At 41.0% G+C, this 16,602-nt stretch overlaps 1 protein-coding gene across 2 annotated transcripts in view; it reads left to right on the top strand.

Annotated features, from left to right (window-relative positions):
• Positions 1-16,332, top strand: part of LOC106090690 (trithorax group protein osa) — an 82,423-nt gene extending 66,091 nt beyond the window's left edge. The window contains exons 2-4 of one of the 2 annotated variants that reach the window (XM_059367817.1): positions 10,101-11,348; positions 12,493-13,810; positions 13,874-16,332. In XM_059367817.1, coding sequence (XP_059223800.1) covers positions 10,101-11,348; positions 12,493-13,810; positions 13,874-14,412 — 3,105 coding nt within the window. In that variant the 3' untranslated portion in view covers positions 14,413-16,332. Of the gene's footprint in view, positions 1-10,100; positions 11,349-12,492 lie in introns of both variants that reach the window. The other variant, XM_013256971.2, reaches the window with a different exon arrangement.
• Positions 16,333-16,602: the final 270 nt, after the last annotated feature.

The following is a 16,602-nucleotide window of genomic DNA, read 5'->3' as shown; positions in this document are numbered from 1 at the left end:
CGCACTGCTGCACGCTGTTCGGACTCGGCTATAAAAAAGATCGAACTTGGCTATAAAAAAGATCGGACTTGGCTATAAAAAAGGTCCCCTATCATTGAGCTTAAACTTGATACGGTAAGCACTCATTGATGTGTGATAAGTTTGCCCCTGCTCGGTTCCTGGGAAAATTTTTAGTCTACTCGGAAATGCCTTTCTTTTGGGTCCTATATTACCGTATTGGTAAATATTTCCGGTTTGGGGGGTATTTGGGTGATGGAGTGGCCACACAGACACTTGGTCCTTAAAGTACATATAAAATTCGAGCTCTACTTTCAAAAAAATTTCATATGAGCCCTATTAAGGCATGATTGGTAAATAAGTTGGGTTTGAGGGTGGGGTGGACCCCAGATTCTTTGTCCCGAAAATGAGTATCAATCACCCGAAATCAATCAATTGGGGGGGCCCAAATAGCTTTTACATAAGTCACATATTACCGCGGTCGGTAAATACGTCCGATGAGGGAGGTATTTTGGGGTGGGGCGGATATAAATAGATAGATATAACGGTAGATATAAAATTCGTTTTTTTCTCTCGATCACTTTTCGTTTCAGCTCCAAATTTGTCGTGATTGGTCTATATATCCATTTGGCGGGTTTTGGGAGACCCCAGAGGCACCCGACCCCAACAATAGAATCCATGTTTTATTTTCGAACGACTCGCATTACCAATCTTCGAGATCTGGTGTATTTGAAAATTAGGGTAATGACAAGTGCTTTTTAGCGAAGGGATGGCACCTCAGATATTTCGACTCAAATATGGATATCAAATTCGTGCTCCACTCCCAAACATCTTTAATTTGAGCCTTATATTGCCATGGTCGGTAACTATGAACCGTTGAGAGGGTGTTTTGGGAATGGGCCGGTCACCGATACTTTGCCCTGAAAAAAGACATCAAATTCGTTCTTTACTCCCAAGTACCGCTGATTTGAGCTCAATATTGCCATAAACGGAAATGAAGTTCAGTTTAAGGGGTATTTTAGTGCGTACCAAACACTTAGCTCCAAAATTGGATATCACATTCGTTTTCTACTCTTAAATGTCTTTCATTTGAGTCCCATATTGTCATAATGGGTCAACGAACCTATTTTACGTATTTTTAGGAGAAAAGGGCCCACATAGATCGTAATCTACCCCCAAATATCTTTCATTTGAGTCCCATATAGCCATGGTCGGCTAATGTGCCCATTTGGAGGTGGGGCGACCTCCCCTTACTTGGATCTAATTTTATATGCCATATTTGTAATCTACTACCAAATACTTTTTATTTGAGTGCCATATTGACATGAACGTCGAATATATCAGTTTAGATGATTTTGGGGTTGGGGTGGCCTGCTGGGTACTTGGACCCACAATTTTATTACGATATTCGTTTTCTAGTCTCTTCCGATATCAAAAAATTGTGTAGCCTATGTTTTCCTGGGATATCACTGTGGCCCGGCATCCAGAACAGGTGAATTTTAACTGTTCGGCGATCTCGTTGAGAGATCTGCGACAGTCTAAGGCGGTTTTTGTATGCAGAAATACGTTATCCAGGGATTTAATGGCTGCCTTGCTGACTGAGAAGATATTAATGCCAATTGTCATTATATCTTAGCCATTCTATCACTTCCTTAATTGCAAGGATCTCTGCTTGATACACACTGCAGAGGTCGGGTAACCTTTCGTTATGGCCAGTTCTAGATCTTTAGAGTACACCCCAAAGCCAACCTGGTCGTTTAGTTTTAAACCATCCAGAATTCTATGTAACTTCTGTTATCAGGGATATCTAGAAAGTTCCCTTAACCTCACGGTAGTGGTCGCTGTAATTTGTCTAGCCACAATGTCCAGGGGCATTTGATGTAGCATTAATTTTTGTGCATCCGATGGTGTAGTCCTCAGTGTGGTTAAGATGCACAAACAAGCCATCCTTTGGATCCGGTTAATTATTGAGCAGTAGGTGGACTTTTGCAGTACCGTCCACCAGACCACAACACCATATAGCGGTCTGACAACGGTCTGCTGTTGTACGTAGAGCTACCTGAAGTATATCTCTCAGAGTGCTGGGAAAGTTTTCCCTAACCGCAATAGCAACGTCATCAGCATACGCGATCACTTTTACACCATTTTCTTCCAGAGACAACAATATATTATTAATGGCTATACCCCAAAGTAGAGGAGACAGTACACCTCCTTGAGGTGTTCTCCTGCTGACCCATTTTTTTTAGATCCACAGATCCCAAGCCTACTGTAATGCATCTCTTAGTATGTAAGTCATTAATAAGCTTTCTTACGTTCTTACCTAGAAACTCCAACTCCTTCATGATTGACTTCGGCTTTACATTATTGAAAGCACCTTCAATGTCAAGATATGCTACCATTGTATATTCCTTGACAGCGTGAGAACCCTCTATGTAGCCGACTAGGTCGTGGAGGTCGGTTTCAGTGGATTTGCCTTTACTATATGCATGATGCTGCTGCGGCAGGCTATCTCCAGGACTCTTTGCCCTAAGATATGTTTCTATCAACCTCACAAGAGTCTTCAGCATAAAGGATGACAGACTAATAGGACGAAAATCTTTCGCCTTCGTGTGTTATGGTTTTCCTGCTTTCGGAATGAAAATGGCCTTCGTGTCCCTCCATCCCAAAGGTATATATGACATTCTGATACAAGGAGAGTATATCTCCCTAAGCCAGGGAACCAGTCTATCAGACACAGCTTGTTATTCAACTGGTGATACATCATCAGGTCCTGGCGATTTAAAGGAGTCGACATTTCTTATCGCCCAAAGGATTTTCGGCTCAGACACAATTTCCCTAATAGCCTCCGATGAATGCATATCAGAGAAAACCTCTTTTGACGTCAAGTTGTCCGTTGGAGAATTTCCCGGGAAATTTGTATCAACGAGTAATTCTAGTGCTTTCTCACTAGACATTGTCCATACATTCTCTGACTTCTGAATATGTAAATGCAAATTTTGCCCACGAACATTCCACTAAGGAACAGGGGCAAACTTCTCACATATCAATGAGTGCAGTCCGATTCAATTTTAAGCTCAATGATAAGGGGCCTCCTTTTTATAGCCGAGTCCGAACGGCGTGCTGCAGTGCGACACCTCTTTGGAGAGAAGTTTTACATGGCATAGTACCTCACAAATGTTGCATTAGGAGGGGAAAACCACCGCTGAAAATTTTGTCTGATGGTCTCGCCAGGATTCGAACCCAAGCGTTCAGCGTCATAGGCGGACATGCTACTCCACTTCTCAATATACCCCACAGTAATAGGTCTCGAGAACAGAATCTTTCTTAGTCTAAAGGCCTCAGATGTATCCTATACGGAGCGGATACAGGGCCTTCGTGATCCGTTTGACCACTATTTCTATATCCTCCGTAGTTTCCATTTTTTTCTGGTCTAGAAGGGATAGACGTGCAGAATTTGTGCCGAAATTTATCCCAATCCGCCTTTCTTCTCTTTAGCCGGCCTAAACTTTAGCTTTATGGTCTAAAGCGGTCCACAATTTGATAAAGTTGTCATATATACCGATTTCCCGTTTTGATTTCTTGAGCCTCTAGAGAGCACAACTCTTATCCGATTTGGTTGGTCGTAACGATTTCCTAGTATGGTCTAAACCCTAGAATGGTCTAAATAGATCTGTTATGTGATAAAGCTGCTATATAAACCGATCTCGGGTCTTGACTACTTGACCCTTTAGAAGACGTACTTATTGTCCGATTTAGCTGAAATTCAGCATGCGATTTTGACCCTTATAACTTTGCCTGTTATGGTACGAAACGTTTTATAACCTTATATAGCTGCCATATATACCGATCTGCCGATTTGACTTCTTGAGGCTCTCGGGGGCTAAATTACTATCCAGTTTAGTTGAAATTTTGCAAGTGACTTTTTGTAATGACTTTCAATAACTATGTCGGATATGGTCTAAAACGATCCATAGCCTGATTTAGCAGGTGTTGACTTTTTGAACCCCTGGAGGACGCAATTTAAATTTTGCACGTAAAATTTTTTTTAAGAATTCTTACAAGCGTGTCAAGTGTGGTCGAAATCGGTCCATAACCGGATATAGCTCTCATATAAGCCGATGTTCCGATTTGACATCTTGAAACTCTAGAGGGCGTTATTATTATCCTTTTAGACTGTCCATTGTCTAGTAGAAACCACTTGTCATGCAAGTCAAGCTCTAGCGTTTTGTACAAAAAACGCTGGATATAATTTAACGATTCAGAGTTGCGTTATGATTCGCATCATCTTTGAAAAAGTACAGTCCAATGATGGCACCAGCCCATAAACCGCACTAAACTATGACTTTTCAGGATGCATTGGTAGCTCTTGCAATGCTTCTGGCTGATCTTCACACCAAAATTGACCATTCTGCTTATTTACGTAGCCGTTGAGCCAAAAATTAGCTTCGTCGCTCAATGGAAGAAGCGCGTGATGAACTTTCTTAACAGAGCACGCATTTTGATAATAAAATTTAATAATGTTTGTTTGTAACACGATTTATGGTTAATTTATAGACCAAACTGAAGATGTTTGACAGTGAAACAAAATGTGCGTGAGCTGTTCAAACCGGTATTGCCAAAAATATAACAGCTAAAAAATCACCTTTTATATAAAATTCAACGAACTGAGCATGTTTACACATGGAAACTTTGCTTTTCGACAAAACCACTGTGCTTGTCAAACTGCTGCCACAGGCTGGTCTTGTGATGTACGCGAAAAGTTTGATATGAATTTGACTGACTGTCATTTTGGTCTGCCCATCTTTTCACATCGTTTGTATTGCCTCAGTTTGTGGCGCACGAACGTAGAGGAAGTTTTCGGGAAAGTTGTAGGTGATGGTTAACAATATCTTTGGTTTGGATGAACGTTTTTCGTATCGCTGAACATGTTTCGGTATAAAACGTTAGGATTGACGCATGACAAGTTAAAACCATACATGAGCCAAAAATGAAAAGAAGACGTCAAAAAACAGCCACCGTCTACCGTTGAAATTTGAGAACCAATGACACGTATGCATGAGAATTTTGCAAAAACCGCCGGTAACTCCGCCATACTCTAAACCTTTCATCATATGCTTAATTACCATTCACCCAAACGGGACATCCACCACCATCGTCAACTACCATTTAACCATTTTCGCAAAGGTGAAGTGCGTGGTTGTGCCAACATCTTGCCATAGATGAAGGCGTTGGATAGTAGAAGATGCCAGATATTTGTTGTTTTTTGCATGTTCCAGTGGCTGCCAGCATGCTGTATAGCCGGATACCGAAAAGGCACATACCCTTTCCCATTGAGTGTGTGTGTTTGTGTGGGCCATGAGATATGCAGAAATAATACATGAATATGATTTTAAGCCGCAGGCTAGCTGTACATCACTACTACTACTAACATATCAGGATAACAATGTTGTTTGCTTATGGTGTATTCCCGACAAGCGGCTTAATGCTAACATGCCATCCTAGAATAATATGGAGGCTGTGACAACGATATGCAAATGCAAATCTCCTTGCGGAAGGCTTAAAATTTAACTCAGAATTACCTTGAAATTTTTCTTTTTCGGGGGGGAGGAAGAATTTAAGCAAAAATATGGAAATTAAATGCAAATTTAATAGCATTGAAAGATAAAAAGGGCAAAGAAAAAAAAAGAGAAAGGACAGAGGCCCAAATTTGTCTTAGAAATGAGGTATAGTAAGTCATTGACCTTAGTGCTTCTTAAAAGCCATTTTGCATTTTAAGCAGAAAAATTAAAAAAAAATATATTAGCAAAAAAATAAAAAAAGTTGAGACAAGCAAAAATCGAAAAAAGAACCGACCTTTTGATATCCTACACTACATTGGGTTTGCAGGATAAGTTGTCTAACTTCGAAATTTGCTTAAATTTGAAATATTGACCAAATTCGTATGTATTGTAGGAGTCATAGAGTAAATCGTTGTGCATAGGTATGAGAGAATTGAATGATAAATGCGCTCTGAACCGATTTATATGGAGAATTCTCCAGTGGTTGAAGAGCCATAAAACAAAAATCTTTAGACCAAATCTCGTGGATTTATTTTAAATCAGATGAATATAAATTGGGTTGCCCAAAAAGTAATTGCGGATTTTTTAAAAGAAAGTAAATGCATTTTTAATAAAACTTAGAATGAACTTAAATCAAATATACTTTTTTTACACTTTTTTTCTAAAGCAAGCTAAAAGTAACAGCTGATAACTGACAGAAGAAAGAATGCAATTACAGAGTAACAAGCTGTGAAAAAATTTGTCAACGCCGACTATATGAAAAATCCGCAATTACTTTTTGGGCAACCCAATACATGGGAGCTATACTTAAAAGAGGCCACTGTAGCGCAGAGTTTAGCATGACCGCCAATAACGCTGAACGCCTGGGTTCGAGTCTTGGTGAGAACATCAGAAAAAATTTTCAGCGTTGGCTGGCGACAATTGTGAGGTACTGTACCATTTGAAAAAATTGCAAATTTTGCCCATGAATATTCCACTAAGGAACAGGGACAAACTTCTAACATATCACTGAGTGCAGTCAGATTCAAGTTTAAGCTCAAAGATAAGGGGCCGAGTCCGAACGGCGAGCCGCAGTGCGACACCTCTTTGGAGAGAAGTTTTACATGGCATAGAACCTGACAAATGTTGCAAGAATTAGGAGGGGAAAACCACCGCTGAAATTTTTTCTGATGGTATCGCCAGGATTCGAACCTAGGCGTTCAGCGTCTTAGGCGGCCATGCTAACAATGGGCTTTATCGGACTATAGCTTGATGTACCCGCAATATAGACCGATCCGCCGATTTGGGGTCTTAGGCCCATAAAAGCCACACCTATTTTACTGAAATTTGGGACACTAAGTTATGTTAGGCCCTTTGTTCCTCGTCAATTCGGTCCAGATTTGGATATAGCTGCCATATAGACCGATCCGGCGATTAAGGGTCTTGGGCCCATAAAAGCCATATTTATTATCCAATTTTGTCAAAATTTGTGACAATGAGTTGTGTTATGCATTTCAACATCCTTCTTCAACGTATTCCAGATCGGTCCAGATTTGGATGTAGCTGTCATATAGACCGATCTCTCGATTTAATGCTTTGGGCCCATAAAAGGCGCATTTGTCCGATGTCGCCGAAATTAAGGACAGTGAGTTAAGTTAAGCCCCTCAATATATTGTACTTCTGCAATATGGCACAGATCGATCCAGATTTGGATGTAGCTACGATATAGACCGAACTCTCGATTTAAGGTATTGCGCCCATAAAAGGCGCATTTATTGTCCGATTTCGCCGAAATTTGGGACAGTGAGTTGTGTTAGGCTCTTCAACATGCTTCTCCAATTTGGTCCAGATAGGTATAGATTTGAATATAGCTGCCATATAGACCGATCTCTTGACTTTAGATTTTGGGGCTATAAAAGCCGCATTTATTGTCCGATTTCGCCGAAATTTGGGACAGTGAGTTGTGTTGGGCTCTTCGACACTTTTCTGCAATTTGGCCCACATCGGTCCAGATTTGGATACAGCTGCCTTATAGACCGATATCTCGATATAAGGTTTTGGTCCCATAAAAGACGCATTCATTGTCCGATTTCCCGCGAAATTTGTGACAGTGAGTTGTGTTGGGCTCTTCGACACTTTTCTGCAACTTGGCCCACATCGGTCCAGATTTGGATACAGCTGCCATATAGACCGATGTCTCGATATAAGGTTTTGGTCCCATAAAAGACGCATTCATTGTCCGATTTCCCGCGAAATTTGTGACCGTGAGTTGTGTTAGGGCATTCCTTTTCAATTTGGCCCACAGGTACCCCACCCCATATTTGGATAAAAAATGTTTAGTTTTAGGTTAGGTGTACAAGCAAAATTTGCTTAAATCTTAAAAACAACCTCCCAGATTTGGCATTTTTTAAAAATGAAGTACCCTATTTTCACCACGGAAAATCATATGTGAAATTTTCCAGAAAATCGGATCAGTCGTTTTTGAGTCTATACGGAACAGACAAACACAAATTGATTTTTCTATATAAGACTAGCTGGTGCACTTCGCTACACCATAAAATGGCTTTTTAAAAATTGGTTTTTCCTTAAGCAGTTTAAGCTGGTGATAAAAACATGCAGGGCTACGGGTCTTGTTCAGATCCACACTCGACGTCATACATTCCGTGATGGCCCGGATCTCCGCCTGCAGGACCGTATTATGGTCAGGCAGTCTAAAACAGATCTCAGTCCCTGGGTTCTCAATGTAAACCCCCAGGCCCACTCTGTCCTCTAACTTTGATTCATCCGTGTAACATGATGGCATTACTAGGGTTCCGTCAATCCAAGATTGTGCCGCTGGCAGCAGTGCCTCGCACTCGACTTCAAGGTTCGTATCAGGTATCCGATCGGAAACCTCTTCCCTTTCTTCCAGGTTTCCTATCGTCGCCTCGATTATATTGCGATAGTATGAGCTGGCTGCCTCACACTTTATCTGTATGTCAATGGGTCGGATATCTATTTTAAAGCTACCACTTAGGATATAACATTTTTTAAGATCCACTGGTCCTTCCTGTGTCTATTGCCATTTTGAGGGCTAAAAGTGTACTCTACTACCAAAGACCTTTTATTGCTGTCCTATTCTATCCTGATAGGCCTTCATATATTATATTTAATTCCTTTTTGTTATGGGTAGGATGGGGGAAGGGAGATTGCCCTCTGACTCGTACTTTCATTTGTGTATAATATTTTCGCATCGTCCTACATGACAGTTTTATGTTGTTTATATTGGGTGGAGAGGGTTCGGTCCCCCCGACGCTAAGGCCCAAAAGACCGTTTATTTGAGTCCTTTATTGTCGCAATCTATATTTCCTACTGAAAGAGAGGACTTGACCCAGATACTTGAATCCTTATATCAACATTAGATTCGAACTCGACTGTCATAGGTCTTTCTTTTAATTCCCATACTATCCCGATCGAATTACAAGCCCTATTAAAGGGTATTTAGTGGGTGGGCTAGTCCCAGACTCTGCCAAATGTGTACACCAGATTCCTAGTCAACTCCCGAAGAACTTTCATTTGATATCCATTTGGAGACGATAGATATTCATGACCGTTTTATGCAATTTAAAAGTTGAGGAGGCCCCGTGGACAACTTGAACCAAATTCCAAAAACAAATGTGTACTCAACTTCCAAACACTTTTCATTTAATAGCCATATTGTCCCAATTGGTAAATTAGTCCTCTTTAGGGGTTTTTTGGGGAGTCACCTCAGATTCCAAGGAAAACATTTTTATATCAGATTCTAACTCTACTTTTAAATACCTTTCATTTGATATCCATATTGTTCCCAATTGGTAAATATGCCCTGCTGGGGAGTTGGGGGGTGGGGAGACCCCTCAGACACCAAGCAATAAACTTTTATGTCAGATTTGTACTCTACTTTTAAATATCTTTCATTTGATACAAATTTTGCCCAAAGCGGTAAAAGTGCCATGTTGGGTGCTGTTTTTGGGGGTGGGGATCACCCCTGGCACTTTTGGTAACATTTCAATGCCAAGTTCGTACTCTACTCTTAAAAACCTTTCATTTGATACCCATATTGTCCCCATCGGTAAGCATGTCCGTTCGGGTGGGTTTTTGGATAGGGCGTCCCTCCAAGTTATTGGACCTCAAAATTTTGTACCAATTTCGTTTTTTTGGGATAACATAAGGTAGCATGCAAAGTTTCGCTTAAATTGGTGCTCCCCATTTTCACCGGGGTTTCAAATTCTACCACCTGTGAAATCCCATGAAAATCGGTTCAGCTGTTTCTGAGTCTATATGGAACAGACAAACAAAGCGCAACAAACTAATTTTTATATAATAGAATAAGATATCAGTTTAAAAACTAACTTAAAGAAATTCTGTTTAAAAAGCCATGAACATAAAAAATTGTGTCAACTTGCCTTTCCTTTTTTTTACAAATTTACAATTTTTTTCAAATATGTCATAATTTATTTTTAATTATTAAATAACATAATAAATTTAATTTCCTATTGCCCCAAGGCCTAATATTTTACCACTTTTTTTTCTTCCTAATCCTTTCAGATGATGTACAACATACCACTGCTAATACTGTTATTAGCATATTCCGCACAGGCCATTCAAAACCAGCCAGCACCCTCATATGGACCGCCACCACAGCAACAGCGTTTTCCCCATCGTGAATATGGTGTACCCCAAAAAATGCCATTCCGTGAATATGGACCACCAGCATTGAAATATGGTCCTCCCAAATTGAATTTCATAGGCGGCAGCGGAGGTGGTGGTGGTGGCGGCGGCGGCAGTTCTTCCGGACTTCATGAACAAATCAAAAATTACTTTGGTGTACCCAAGCCCTTCTATGGCCCTCCCCACAAACCAGCCCAACAATATGGACCACCAAAGCCACAATATGGTCCTCCTCCACCCAAGCCCCAGTATGGTCCACCCAAGCCTCAGTATGGCCCTCCTAAGCCCCAATATGGTCCTCCACCACCACAAAAAATTCAACATGGTCCGGCCCCTTCATATGGTCCACCCAAGCCACAGTATGGGCCTCCCCCACCACAAGCCTTACCTTTGGTACAGCCTGCAATAGCTTTTAAACCTGAACATGAACCAGCTTCTTCGTATGGACCCCCACCCTCGGGACCTTTGAATCAAGGACCTCCCAAACCAGGATATGGACCACCTCAAAGCAATTACGGGCCACCTCAATTGCCCAATTTCCAAAAAGTACCAGAGACCACCATTATTTTGAGTTCCAATCAGCATCATCATCATGGCCAACAACAACAACAACAGCAGCAAGAAATTCAAATTCAAGTTGATGCCTCGGGCCATACACACTCAATTGCTGGTTCTCAAGCTCCCTTCCATACGGCTTGCGATGGCTGGAAACCCATTCCTGCGCCTGTGGGGGCCTATGTCGAGAACAACCACATTGATACCCAATCTGGTTATAGTCAAGTTTCTCAAGGTTTTGGCCATACAGGAGCTGCTTCTTCGTTCTCGGCAACACAAACTCAATATAGTGCCCCAGGAGGTGGTGGTAATGTGAATATAGGCAGTGGTCCCGGTTCTGGTCCTGGCTCTTCTACCATAACTCTGGGTATTTCTGGTGCTGGCGGTAATGGCGTTGTTGATGGCTTAACAGATGCACAATTGGTAGCTGTGGCTTTGCAGTCAGGTGGCTTTGACGGTGACAACACCATTCAACAGGAACTTCCACCACAGGCCTTGCCTTCGACTGGACCAGCTGGAGATTTCCATCATAATCTTGGCATTAGCCCTCTTGAAGCTCAAGCTTTACAGGTTTGTAGGGAGGAGGGGTTATTATATCCACCATCATAGGATAAGGGGTATACTAATTTTGTCATCTTGACATTCTAAGTCTGTCCGTCCGTATAGACTCAAAAACGGCTGAACCGATTTTCTTGAAATTTTCGTAGATGGTGCATAGTGGTCGCGTGGTAAAAATAGGGTGCTACATTTTTTGATATCTGAATTGGGGGCGGACCCTCCCCCTTACCGTAATTTTCAGAAACGACAGATCTCGGCGATGGGTAGTGCGACTCAAGCGAAATTTTGTGTGCTCTTTTACAATAACCTAAAACTAAAAATTTGGTATTAGAATTTCTGATGGGGTACCTAGGGGGGCCGCCCCACCCGAAAACCCACCAAATATTTTTATAGACCAATCACGACAATATGGGACGCAAATGAAAGGTATTTGAGAGCGGAAAACGAATCGGATATTTAAATATGGAGTCAAGTGTTTGGAGAGCCGCTCCACCCCCAAAACACCCCCTTATCGGTCATATTTAAAGACAATGGTAATATGGCTCTCAAATAAAAAGTATTTGGGATTAGAGCACGAAATTTATATCCACTTTCGGGGCCCGGTAAAAAGTGCGATTTAAGCTAAATTGTGTGTGCTTTTTATAATAACCTAAAACCTAAAATTTGGTATTAAAATTTCGGATGGGGTACCGCCCAACCCAAAAACCCACTTAACATTTTTATAAACCAATTACGACAGTATGGAACGCAAATGAAAGGTATTTGAGAGCGGAAAACGAATATGATATTCAAATATGGAGTCAAGTGTTTGGGGAGCCGCCCCACCCCAAACACCCCTATATCGGACATTTTTACTGACCATCGCAAAATGGGACTAAAATAAAAGATATTTGGGAGTAGAGCACGAAGTTGATATCCACTTTCGGTACCAAGTTTCTAGGGGTCCTCCTCTTCCCCAAAACACCCTCCAAACAGGTTTTATTTATTGACCACGGCAATATGGGGTTCATATAAAAGTTATTTGAGAGTAGAATTCTATGGTGGTGGATATAAAAAACAATCTTAATGATCTCCCACAAATGGCATACTATAGCATAAAGAATCTTTCAAATATTTTCAAGCCAATTTCAAATATTTTCTCTCACCCGCCCCCTAGCTCTCTCTTGGTTCCAATGATGATTCCTACAGCAAACCTCCAGCCGATTCATATGCTCCTGGTTCAGCACATGCAGCTAAATTCAGCAGTTCCAGTTCATCTTCTTCAGCTCATCATGCCAGTTTTGGAATTTCAGGCCCAGCTGGTAACTATGGACCTCCACCACCACCACCCAATGGTAAGTATGGACCACCACCACCACCCAATGGCAATTATGGACCTCCGCCACCACCACCCCATGGTAACTATGGACCTCCCAAGGGTAATTATGGACCTCCTCCACAACCACCTAAAGGCAACTACGGACCACCACCATTGCCACCTAAGGGCAATTATGGACCTCCACCACCACCAAATGGTAATTATGGACCTCCTCCACCACAACAACCACATGGCAACTATGGTCCCCCACCACCACCACTGCCTCCACCAAATGGCAACTATGGACCACCCAATGGCAACTTTGCGGCTTCTGCTCATTCAAATAGTGCTGCTGCTTTTGTCCAACATCATGCCGAAGCCGGTCTGGGTATTCAATATGGCAAACAATCGGGTAATGTAGCCAATTTCCCACCTCATCATGGAGCTCCTCCCAACAAACCGGTGGCCTTTAGACCACCTGTGCCACAAGGTCTATTCGAAACCATAGGCAATACTGTGCAACATTTGGATCAATTCGGCGTCAAGCCCAGTGTACAGGCTCCCACATATATACCACCAGCAGCCAATGAGATACCACAGACAGGACCTGGAAATGTGGATATTGAATATGGACCACCACAACAACAACAACAGCATCATCAACAACAACAACAGCAACAGCAGCAAGTACAACTGATTATTGAACAACAATTGCCAGCTCAACAACCAGCCCAAGTATTTGTGCAACAAGGGCAACAACAGCAACATCACCAACACCATCATCATCACCACCATCAGCAGCAGCAGCAACAACAACAAATACATCATCAACAGCAACAACAACAACACAATAATGCCCATATCGAATATGGTGTACCTCCACCCCAAGGCTTGCCTCCACCACCACCTATACAAATCCAACAACAATACTTGCCTCCCACTGGACCTCATCAACCTTTTGTCAGCGGTCCCGGTGGTGATGTCTCCTTCAGTTCCAGTGCCCAGGCCACCTATGAGAACGCCTTCAGTGCCACCCAATACAATCATCAAATAGTTCACCCTCAAGCCCTGCCCCTGCAACAACAACAGCAGCCACGTTACCATGATTGCGGTCATGGTCCCAATCTAGTGGGAGGAGGTGGAGCCTTTAACTACCAACAACAACAGCAACAACAGGGTGAGTCCGCTTCGATAACCCACAGTATTCCAGTAGCCGAACAACATTCTCAATTTTTGACAGGACCTGCCGATAGCTATGGCCCTCCACCCTCTGGCCTTAATGAAATCGATCACGAAGGCTATGCCTCTCAAAAGTCCCAGGTTACCGCCTTGCCGGATGGCACCCCCACCGATGGTCTGCCCGGTCTTGAGGGATTAAATGTGCTCTCAGCTCAACAATCACATGCAATTCAGCTCAATTCACAAAATGGCAAAAGCAGCAGCCAAAGTCAATCATATCAGGTGCAATTCGGTGGCAGCGCTTCCAATCATGATGAAATACTCTCAGCCGATCTCTTACAAACAGTGCTCAATGCTGTGGAGCAGCCACAGCCACAACATCAACCCTTGCCGGCCAATCACAAGGCTGAAGCTCGCTCCGATATTGATGTGCATGAAGAGGCTGCCGAAGCCGAAGAAGATCCCAATGAGCCTGATGTGTTGAAACAAGCCTCGGAAAAGGTGGAGGTTAAGGTGAAGCCTGACGATGAGGAAACGCCTGCAGATGTTAAGGAACTAAAGCCCATAGTTGTTAAGGAAGAAAACGAAGCTAAACATTAATGAGTGTATGTTGTAATGGTAACGATAGCGTGAGAAACAAAAGAGAGAGAAAGAGAGAGAAGAGATAAAAGCTTTGATTGAGAATAAGCTTTTATCTGGGTATGCTCTCTTTAGTCACTTAGAGCTTAAACTCATTAAATGATTCTAGTTACATAGGGCATAGATCAAGAAATTTATAGATAGAAGAATAAGAATATTGAAGGAGAAAAATGCAGAAACTAGGCCACAGAGGGCGCGGGCAAGAGATATCAGCATATGATTTTTAATGGAGCCCTGATATTGGAGAGAATTTTCTGTAATTCAAGGGTTTTTAAATTGATGTGGACTTTAATTTAGCTTTGGCTCAAGAAATATGAAAAAAGCATCGATTTAGATTTAGAAACACCTCTCCACTAGATGGCGCACTCATTTCCTTTAAACTGAGTCAAGGCTGGCTATGGGAGAGGTTTTAAAGTTTCTTTCTAGGAAATTATATATAGAAATCTAGAAAATTTAAGATATAATAATTTTGAAGGAGAAAAATCCAGAATATTGGCAACAGAGGGCGCGGGCAAGAGATATAAGCAAGTGATTTTTAATGGAGCCCAGCTATTGGAGGGAATTTTCTATATCTCAAGGTTTATTTGGTCTTTAATTTTGCTTTGGCTTAAGAAATATGAAAAAAGCATTGATTTTGACTTAGAAAAATCTCTCCCCTAGATGGCGCAACCATTCCCTTTAAACTGAGTGAAGGCCAGCTAGTGGAGATGTTTGCAAGTTTCTTTCTAGGGTTCATTAACTTATTGGTCTATGGTTTTGCCACATTGGTTTCATTGATATTTATTCAAAAGTAACTCTCCTATAGATGGCGCACTCCTTACATATATGTATTGGGACCTATAAGCGTGCCATAATTAAGAGATTTCCGTAAAAAGTAGGTAGATGGTCTATTTTTTCCCTATAGTTCTAAAGTGATTCCATGGATATTGATAAAAAAAAACTAACTCTCCTATAGATGGCGCACTCCTTACATATGTGTATTGGGACCTATAAGCGTGCCATAATTAAAGGATTCCCTAGAAACTGGTAGATGATCAAATTTTTCCCCATAGTTCAGTAATTTGAGAGCTTTCCCTTTCATGACATGCTACAGTTTAAGTAGTCACTATTAAATTGTAGAATTGTGTGTTGATTGACCTATATTTTGTTTCCATATTCTAATAACTTTTTAGAATTTAAAGTGTGAGGAAATGTGGAACTAATTCCAAAGCTTTTCGGTAGATGGCAGGGCAAACGGGTTAGTAATGAAAGTTTAGTACAGTTTACAGCTTTTGTTCTAATCAAAAACCAATAACTCTAAAGATCAATTAGCATATACTTTATCTAATGGATTTCACAAGCTGAAGGAATGTTAAACATTTAAGGCCGTAAAGGAAAGTTTTTAACATTTTTTAGCCTTTAGTAAGCCTATAGACTTTTGGTTTACAAAACAATTTCAAAGTTCTCCGTTAGATGGCGTTCCATAAACTATAAATAGAAGTATAGAGAATAATATTTGACTTAAACGGCCTATAGTTTTGTTTTAGCTTCGTGCTGTACAAGTTTATGCCTTGTTCCTTAATGGAATGTTCATGGGCAAATTTGCATTTGCAATTTTGTTCTAGTTTCATGCAATAATGCATTTCTTTATCTCAGTTTTTACATTAAACTACTCAATCACTCCTCTAAATGGCGCTTTTGTTTTTTGCTCACAAACCTTTCATACAACTCAACCACCCCTCTAGATGGCGCTTCTGTTTTTTGTTCACAAACCTTTTAAAACTTTGCACTTTCCTCTCTCTTGCACCTCAAAGCTTTCTCTCCAACTCTTTTAAGTCTATGAAAAAATTGGTCTATGCCTCACTTGTTGTAGTTAGCCGTAAGTCCTTACTATTTATTATCCTACAAGTTATATTTAAGTTTATTATTTAAAAATGATAATTATGATATTTATTTTTATTGTTTTTTTTTTTAATTTTTATATTTTTATTTCTCTCCTCACGACACATTAAGCCAACAACTTACTGCCACTTTATTAAATTGTTTCAAAAAAAGTTAAGCCTACCTCCCTCGTACTCTAACAAACATATACACTCTATTAATATCTAAAGTTGCCATAAATTGTTGTTAATATATATAAAAACAAAATTATTGTTTGAAAAACTTTTCTCC

This window comes from Stomoxys calcitrans, chromosome 4, assembly GCF_963082655.1.
Source record: "Stomoxys calcitrans chromosome 4, idStoCalc2.1, whole genome shotgun sequence".
NCBI classification, from domain to species: Eukaryota; Metazoa; Arthropoda; class Insecta; order Diptera; family Muscidae; genus Stomoxys; species Stomoxys calcitrans.
The sequence above is the reverse complement of the archived record's forward strand: the minus strand, read 5'-3'. Positions and strand labels throughout refer to the sequence as shown.